This window comes from Apostichopus japonicus, chromosome 3, assembly GCF_037975245.1.
Source record: "Apostichopus japonicus isolate 1M-3 chromosome 3, ASM3797524v1, whole genome shotgun sequence".
Classification (NCBI taxonomy): Eukaryota; Metazoa; Echinodermata; class Holothuroidea; order Aspidochirotida; family Stichopodidae; genus Apostichopus; species Apostichopus japonicus.
In genome coordinates, this window is record NC_092563.1 from 30,418,115 (window position 1) to 30,428,043 (window position 9,929).

Consider the following 9,929-nt stretch of genomic DNA (forward strand, 5'->3'; position numbering starts at 1 on the left):
AAAACGATATTTCCATTTAAATGATGTGACCTTCTGCTCTTATTGTTTATTGCAGACTGGAAAATACTTGAAATAGATAAACATGGACTATTATACAAACAAACTGCTCGTCTTTCAGCTCTAGGCTTGCTCGCACAATACTCTAGCATCTTCCACACTTTGACATAACATCGGAATGGTAGTACTATTAAAGTCTTGACGTATTGGTACTGGGTTGAGATTGGGTCAAGTATCAAAGTTGCTTTGTTTTCACACCCAGGCTCTAGTTCCTCCCCTCCCCGCCCACTCCAAATGACAATGTTTCAAAAATTCTAGTGTACAGTACATGAATGTTAAACTGTATCTGTGTTACAACCTAAATGGTCAAAAACAACCTAAAACTAAAAGGTCAAAAGTTGCAAAATAAACCCCTTGTCCTCCTCCCAAACTACAAAGGTGGTTATGCCCCGGGACATAACCATTAACAGTCTCTTATGATCATCAGTACAAATGCTAGGTTGAACTACTGGCATATATCTGTGAAAGATTCGAGAGAGGGAGAAATGCTTTCTTCGATGCTAGACTGATAAAAACGTAAAAAGTGATCTACAGGAAACAATAATTATATAGACAAATCATGAGTAAGCTGTTGTTAAAGATTTATTTGGAATTTAACAACATTGTTCATAATAACATACTTAAGCAGGCAGCTGAGCAAGCACAAATAGTAGGGGATACTCTTTTCTTGATGTTATTAAAACTTCAGTGAAATTACTGACCCTGTTTTAGTAATATTTAAATGACAAACATCCAGCATATATCACTTCCAGTTTCATCAAAACTTCCACTTGAATCACTGACAGTGCATAGCACAGCTCTGAACATTAAACAATATTTCTCACTTTGTTCCATGTCGATGGAAAAAAAGACAATTAGATGGACACCTGCAATGGAATGTTTGGTACTTGAATTAAAGGAGGGCATAAAAGATGGGACAGCAAAACTGCAGTGCGGTTTTGATGATGCTATATGAATGTTATGTTAATGTGACACACAAGGCTGTAGTGTATAGCCAGGAAAAACAACATACTTCAAAGTAGTCCAGTAAAAGACATTGAAATATGACAAACAATATTCACATTGGCAGCTGATAACCGAGATGGACACTTTTCTTGTATTCAGCATACAGATTGATCTCTACCAGACAACAGGCTTCTTCTCAGGCCCTGACAAATATTTTTAAAAGTACTCGCTATTTGGGGACCATGACACTTGTGAAAACGCAAACTTCACTCGGCAGTGAATGCTGTTCAAGTCTCCATAGTACAGATCTACAACATCAATACTTTCTGTGAACAAAGGTTAGGTACTTGGGCAGATGGTGCTATGTAATTGCACATTGGAAAATTATGTTTCTGCGCAGCACAAAATTTAAACTTTTTCCACCATGAGTAAGTGTTGAACAAAGTAAAACATGTCACAGAATCATAAAGACAATTAAAAATAAAATATCTGCAAAACTACCTACAAAGATAGCTTAGCTTGTTACATAAGGGCTCCTCAATTACTAGGCATGTACTATACAGTAGCTAAGACTGCAGAAGTCCTAAGCCTATACAGTACCTCACTGCTACTTTGAACAGCTTCTCAGTCGATTAGGGCGACTTTTCACATTTTCCCAATTATTTACCTTGTCTTTTAGCTGCAGATTGGTGCGCAAAAAATATCGCTTTTACCCTGTTACACTGCCTAAATCAAAGCGTTCTCTTACGCAATGAAAATCTCAGGTTGAAAGAGCATCTATTTTCAACTCGCAACTGATGTTGAGTGAAAATTTTTGCAAAAAATCATGGCAGCAATAACAACAAACTTGTCTCAAAACTCCTTAAATTGTTGTATAATTTGCGAATTATGACTGATGACATGTTGGAAATGCGTTAAAAAAGTAATTAAGTAGATGGTTGGCCACCTAAGTGTATTGGTATTCTGACACGAAACATTTTTAACAATGCTTATTGTTAGTAGTCAACCTGCATATACTCTACTGTGCAGGGGTTGCCTGCCCATAACCAAACCGCCGTGATATCGACGAGTAATAATTTTTTTGAATTGGTTGAGAAATTAAAATATGAACACAACATTTTTATGAATGCCTTACTTCGTAAGCTCAATCGGTTCTCTATAATAAATAGTTATTTTAGGTATCAAATGCTTTTGCTGTATGTTGTAAATGCTCCATGAAGTTTCTGAACAATCTCCGCAAATGATAGCGAACCATTTTACAAAGTTAATTTGCATTGAGATCGGTCATTGATATAAATCTAACTAGGGGACAGTTAAATTTCGTAAACGGCGCCAAATATGAGCTTGGTCCAAGCTTCCCTTTTTGACATATCATGTTTACAAGCAAGGCACCACGCACATACACACTCATCCACCTGCATGACTATAAAGGTTACAATTTCATCAAAACCAAAAAGGGACACCAATATTGCCCCAAACAAGCCAAAAAGTCAGATAATGGTCAACTACACTCAAAGTTTGATAAGCATTTTACTGCCACTCTAAAAGTAGTTAGCTACACTGAGACATCTCCTTGAATAATTAGAACCTTCAGCTGCAAACACAACAAGGGTAGCTAAAAGTTCTCTGCAAGCTAAGGTAGTGTTTCATACCTTATTCCACTCCCCATCAGATTCACTGAAGCTACTAGCACATTGACCTCTAGGAACTATTCCTTCTCTACCCAAAACGCTGAAAGTTAGGGGGCATAATTAGACCCAAGAGGATTGGAAATGACAATATTTGAAGGAACAGACTTTCGTCACATTGAAATCATCTGTTGTGACATTCATGCAATGAAATTAGCAATATAGTTTCTGTTCAAGCAAGCAAGCAGAAACATCTACCTAGTGGAAGGTGCAGCATCAACTTTTTTAACTTTCCAGCGAATTACAAGACAGATTAGCCAAGTTTTTAGTACTACAGCCTCACAGTTAACAGATTAAAAGATAACAGTACAGAATATTGAGAATATAATACTTGGATACCCAAGTGGTTACAACCTGGAGAATTGTGTACTTTTTGAAAAAAACCAATACATAAATCCAAAAACAATTGTTACAATGGCAATATTACACTGGCCAAAAACAAAATTTTTCTGTTAGAAAACCATAAATCTTATTTTCTGCATGTTAGCATGTAACTTAGAAATATTCAAGGCAAATGTTATGAAAGTGTTTGCTTGAGTACTAAGTCTCTCTCTCTCAAGGCATGATGCAAAACCACATCTTCATTTTCAGCAGTTCTCTTTCTTTTTCTCTTCCATTCACTATGCCACATTCTTTTCAATTGTAAAATGTGTATTACAAACACATCTCTAAAACCACAAACCTAAAACAAGTTGATCATTTTGGTTTCAAAACAAACACAGCATCGATGAGATGATAAAATGGCACACTTAGATCTCCCTCGCAAAGATATGGCAGCCTGGTAAATCTAACCACTTCAAAACCATTTTCTGGAGCAACAACTTGGATAAAACTTGTCACTTGGTTCTCCCAGGTTCTTCCCGATATGGAGAGTCTTTCTTTCGGATGAATCTTAGCAGCACCTGGAAAAATGAATGAGAAGAGTGGCTAAACTGGAAAACAAAAATCAGCACACACACACACATACATACACACATACACGCACACATACATACATACACACATACATACACACATACATACATACACACATACACACATACACGCATACATACATACATACATACACACATACATACACACATACACACATACATACACACACATACACACATACATACATACACACATACATACACACATACATACACAAATACATACATACACACATACATACACACATACGCCATCATGAATGCAAAGGTTACGATTATCATCAAAACCAAAAAATCAGCAAGAATATTTAATCAAGAAGCATGAAATTACATTGTTATGTAATGTTTGATTTGTTTACTTGTCTGTTTATCTAAGTATAACATTGAAAAATATGTTTGAAAGAATAACACCCTTAACTTTAGATAATAGGTAGGCTACAATTAAACAATCTCCACATACTAACTGTTCACTAATTTTAAGTCCAAAAATGATTGCTTAGATTATTCCCTTTAACACGTTGCAAGTCCTTATGATACACTTTCTATTAGTACTGCGATAAATGATTTATGCCAAATGGATAAGTACTGTATGTGCCTGTACAGGTTTGGCTCAAGCCAAACATCCTTGACGGATTAGGGCAAGACTCTCGGCTGAGTTTCTTTTGTGCAGGCTGCATCAAACTATTTTTCAGGCCAGTTTTGGCCAATGGTTTGCCTATTAAGAACCCTTTTTCTATTGTACAACCAGACTTTGGATATATGCAATGAAAATGCAGCTGTATAGTGTGGTACAACTAGTTGGACTATTATTGATGGCAAGTGGAACAATTAAACTGACATTTCCTTTCATTAAATTCATCAGTTACAGGAAGTTCAGAGCAAAGATGTAACCACATTTAGTGGACATTTCCATTCAATTCAATTCAGTTACACCAACTAACTTCTGGCAAAAACCATAACCACAGTAAGGCACCCTGATACCTGATTCCACAAATGGTTTGTATGGGAGCACCAGTGCAGCTATGGCAAGTCCTTCTGGCTTCAGGCATCGTCTGATGTCTTTCAGGATAGTGTTTGGGCAATCACATCTGTCCAGCAGATTCAAACAGCTGATGACATCATACTTGTCATCTTCCTGGTTCCACTCATCGATCCCAAGTACACTGTAGATAATTTGTAAAAGTAAAAATAAAAGAGTAAATGTAGTACATGTTTGCCAAATCTAAACTTCAACCTTTCTAGCTTACTGTAGTGCTGATAGTAGTAATCCATTAATCGCCAGTAGTCTCGATTACACTTTGGAAGTTCCATGAATCTTGCTCAAAACCTAAGTTGCGAATACTCCACTACAAGCTAGCACTACACATAATTTGCTTTTGAAAAATAGCCTAACCTATCAAAAACAACACTAGAGCAGTTTGTCAGCAAATATCTCATAAGTACAAGTTCTCACAATGCTGCACGCTAGCACTGTGCTGTGGAAAAATCAGCAAGCATCTGCTCCGGTTAGATTCATGCGTTTACTTGTCAGTAATACACTTATTCTGGTAGATGTTTTAACATGATTTAGACACCACACGTTAAGACACAAAGAACAAATAAAGACAGTGCACAATGGAAAAAGATTTGTGTTAACTGTATTTCTGCAATGTAAAATGACATAACCAAGTAATAGCGAGAAGAGCAATGCGATTAATAGACTACAAAAGAAAGAGTCAACTATCAGCACTAGCTTACTGCACTAAAAGCACATTGCCGAAAATGACAACGTTCTATGCAATTTCAATATATATATTCATTAGTTTCATTGAGTTATCTGTTGTTAAACATTTTAAGCTGAATACAATTCGCCAGATTTATTAACGATCCGTAGATTCTACAAACTTCAATCAAAATTTGCAAGCCCCTGCCCAACAGATCATTCGTCAATCAAATCTCTCTGTTTTGTTTACGACCATTAGGCCTAGGACTGTCACTTTCGTAGCTAGCCTGTGTTAGGTCCCTTCTCTTGAATTTCTTTCGGTATTACCAAAGGAGCTTGCATAATTGTGACATTTCCTTCCATTGCAATGAATAAACAGGTGTTTTCAGACGTTTCCTCCGTGGAAATGCGTAAAAAAGTGGAAGATATGAGTATATATAAGTTACATTTGAGTAATGAACATGCTGCTACGGGTTATTGCAGTGATTTATACCATAAATGATTCACACCATGAGGGCAACAAAATATAAATTTCTTTCTTTCGATTGCGACCGCTTTTCTCCATAAAACCCACCTGATCAGAGTGCATTTAGAATTAAAAAAATTGAATCTGCTTCGGAAGTTTGTTTTCCGAAATTCATCAGTAAACACGTATTGAGACTTTAAGTACAGTATGATGAAAAACTGCAAACATGGAACTCTCTTTCTTTCTGTGTATATATGAACTATGATTAGTGTGTTCCAGTGAACTGTGCCAAACATTGTGACAATAACTAATTACTGTAAATCCCAATAGCTTTTGAAAAACAAAACTGAGAAAAACAAAATATTTTTTCTTCTTGGATAGAGCCTATAGTTGCCAATAGTTGAAGAAGATCATTTTTTTCTTCTATTCTACATCTAGACCTTTAAAACTAGTGTTCACTTTCCTCAGCAGAAACAACTTGAAGGTTAAATGTTGATACATCTCTGACATAAAACAGCTTTGGGCATGATCTCAACAAAATGTATCAGGCAAAACATAAAACTTTGTTCATCTTCAAGACTAAAGTTAAAATAAGTTAGAATAAAAAAAAGACATTATTGACCTAACTCCAACTACCATTTCCATATTTATTCAATATATGTCAAGAGTCCACACTGAACATGTGTGTGTGTTATTGTCCCATTGTTAAGTACTACCTACGACCTTTCCAAATATTGCCATGACAACAAGGATTGAGACTGATTCCACTGAACATGTCTTCCAAATGCAATAATTTCTTCTCACATGAAATATGTGGACTATTGTTAACTTACCTGTAACCTTTTGATAGAAGTCTGGTTCTCATTGGTCCAGAAGCCTCTGTGGCTGAAATTGATGTAAAGAATGATGCCATGATATCTGTTACCCTGCCATCACCAGCTCCCAAGTCTAATAATTTGTCACCTTGCCAGCTCTTTGGTTTGGAAATTAACTGCTCGAATTGCGCATGAGAAAAGATGAACATGGCCCCTCTGCCAAGCCATCTGAAAACCAGAACATTGTATTAATAAGTTATTGGTATTTACTGTTCAGGAATCCCACTTCTAGTGAAGAAGCAGGGTCAGAGAGGAATTTGTCCAATAAACATGACAGTCTAGTTGTAAAGGAACATTGTCAGCATCCTGGTGAAATATGTATTCAATTTATTCAAACTGTTTTCAACATATTCAGTTCTATTTGTCACAGTTTGTACCACAAGTGACCTTTAAACCAAACTGGATAACAGGTACGATGCAATAGTTCAACCCCCCAAAAAAGAAGGAAAAAAAAGGGCTGAAGGAATTCCCCCCATTGATACTCACCCATTTATAGAAGTTGTGCTAACAAACCAGGATGTCAAAGATTTGACCACAGAATGCCAAAGTTGTGTGATGAGCCAGTCAGACTTCTGATATGATTGATCAAGAAAACTACTGGTGCCTCCATCTAAATCTAATTGGATGAATTTAGCAGACACATCAGGAGGGCAGTCCTCTAACTTACAACTGTACCACTGAAGACAAAGACAGGAAGAAGACAATTTCAACCTGATTCTTAAGAAATATCATCAACTTTGCATGCCACCTGGAAGAGAAGCCGGTGTATTGTAGTTAAATCCAACAGTTACAAGTTTGGAATTTGCGTAAATATTAAAAAGAAAGAACTTCAAATTTAATTTGCTCTCTTTCCTTGTATTCTGAAAAAAATATTAACTGCCTTATACATTGCATAGTCCCTGGGGCCATAACTTGGAAAGATCTTACCCTTCTGTCAAAACTATGTTAATAAGGTTTACCAACTTGCTTTGACCCATGTAATGTTTAAGTTACACGAATGCTTCTACCATCATGATCATGCTAAAACATGTTTCCTCCTGCCACAAGAATGCATGTTTGAGGAATTTCTTCATGTTTGTATCACCTTAGATAAAAAATATCTATTTATCTATCTTTGTCAGTGAACTTCTGAAAGTTTCTTAATCCATAAAATTGGAAAGAGCAGAGAAGTCTTTGGCTATCTGAGCAAGACTTTTACCATCTGACCTCATACATACAAGCCATTTGCTCTGTCAACTGAGCTATACAGACTTAGTTCTTAGTGATCCCTATGCAGCCATCTCTTTGCTCGGGTACCGCTCAGAACTTAGCCACAGAACCTTGCATACTGTGTACAAAACAAGGGATTACAACCCAATTTCATTCAATAACACAGAGGAAGTGGCAGGGTAGGTATTTCACAAGGAAATAACCTAATACTGGCTTAAATATTTAGTAAAAATATTGACCAAGTTTCAGTTGCAAAAAAAATTGATGAAAGATACCTGCTCTATATTAAAGTTGTTGCACAGCTTAGATCGATGAAAAAGAGTGTTTACTTCATGCTCGTAGGCAATTCTTAACATAGGATTGCGGATCATGTCTGCTACTGTTAGCCAGAGCTCACATCATCATTTGCTGAGGCCTTTATAAGTTCATGCTATCAAAATGTGAAAAAAAGAATATGAAAAGTAGAAAATGCTCAAAATTGCTCACATATAGCATTAAAGGGCTCTGTAACATTTGGCTAGGTCAATGCAATTCAGTCATTTATTTGTAAGTCCTGTCAAAATGATATGGTGCATTTGATGGTATAGTACCAATACTAATTTGATGAACCGAAAATATGTATCACCAAAGAAATAACAGTGTCTCTATGCTTTTTGGAAACATTTCTGTGGTTAAAGGGTTTGAAGATTGCACAAAAAGAAATGTCTAATGCCGGTTATCTGACCTAGTTTCGAATGAGGTGTAACAGAATTCACTTAAGTGTTAGACACCACCATTGTTCCCAGAAAATACGCACACAGCTTGCTACTTTCGGTATTAACACACTAGTGTACAGTCAGTACATACAGCTGCTGTCAATACCCACAGCACAGTGCACACAGGATACAGCGATGGACATCTCAGGTCCAGCAAAAGATAACAAGGTATCAGTATCACGTTTCATCACTGTCTGCATTTTGTAGCGACAAGCAGGAAACTTCACTTGCAAGCAACGGAAAGCTAACTTTTTTCAGCACGTGGCACACGGTTTGGGGCGAGTCTTCAATGCCTTTAAGACCACAACTTCTCAATCCTATTCCTAGGCCTTCATAGAAAGGGTGAAGGTTAATAGCAAGAATGTGAAGGCCAAATGTTAGGGTAAGAACACAAAAGATTGCAGTCTCAACTTACAAGTTACCAGTGGCGTAGGAAGGTACTTTTGAGTGGGGGGGCTGAAGACTGATGGCCGGCCTGGGGGAGGGGTCTAAGGGGAGGGGCCCCCTCCCCTTTGGAATTTTTTGCATTTCCAGGTGGCCTCAGATGCAATTTGGTGCAATATAGCACACTTCAACACCCACTCCATTTTGTAAACTTAATTTTGTATTTTCACCTGGCCTTAGATGCAATTTGGTGCTCCAAATGAGATTTTTTTTCTCATTTGGAAATGAAAAAGGGGTTTTCTGACTTGCGAAGCGGGGGGCGGAATGATACTTCCGCCCCTCCACATTTTTCACTGGGGGGGCTGGCGCCCCCCCCCAGCCCCCCCGGTTCCTACGCCCTTGCAAGTTACAGAGAAGTTTACTGTTGGTCTAGATCCTTACGTTTGGCCCACAGTACGCTCGGGCCACATTGTGCAGAACGATATAGTAGTTTTACAAACTACACTAATAGTAATACTAATACAACAGAGTGAAATAAAGCTTCAAATTGCCTGAGCTATTGAACCTTACTTTTACTATGGTGACCTCAAAATTGTTACTTGTGTCTTTTTCTTTTAGGTTCACGAATGATGTACGACGGACACCAGCCAGTTTAACTACTGAGTACGCATGCACAGCTGCTGTTCAAACGAGCTACGAGTCCGACAGCTTTCAGAGAAGGTGCAAAATTAAATTGTCCTGCCGTTTCGATCCTAGCAGGATCTTCTTCAGAGGCTAAAAATTCCTGTTTGAAGGTAGCAGCCATTAAGAGCAGCTACTAACAGCAGCCAAAAGTTTGTATACCAACGTTACGCGCAGTTGGCCATTGATGTTTGTACACTGTGACGAGGGCTGGGTACGCTTTGGCGGGAAG

General features: G+C 37.5%; 1 protein-coding gene across 2 annotated transcripts; it reads right to left on the minus strand.

Moving 5' to 3' along the window:
* Positions 1 to 621: 621 nt before the first annotated feature.
* LOC139965838 (protein-L-histidine N-pros-methyltransferase-like) lies at positions 622 to 9,823 on the minus strand. 2 transcript variants are annotated; one of them, XM_071968619.1, is made up of 6 exons: positions 9,616 to 9,823; positions 8,153 to 8,307; positions 7,155 to 7,345; positions 6,627 to 6,836; positions 4,607 to 4,788; positions 622 to 3,592 (listed from the first exon to the last, which is right to left on the minus strand). In XM_071968619.1, exons 2-6 carry the CDS (start codon positions 8,246 to 8,248, stop codon positions 3,387 to 3,389), a joined length of 885 nt encoding a protein of 294 aa, XP_071824720.1. In that variant the 5' UTR covers positions 8,249 to 8,307; positions 9,616 to 9,823; the 3' UTR covers positions 622 to 3,386. The 2 variants fall into 2 exon arrangements, with proteins under 2 accessions (XP_071824720.1, XP_071824719.1); XM_071968618.1 differs by having other exon boundaries at positions 9,587 to 9,818.
* Between the last annotated feature and the right edge of the window lie 106 nt (positions 9,824 to 9,929).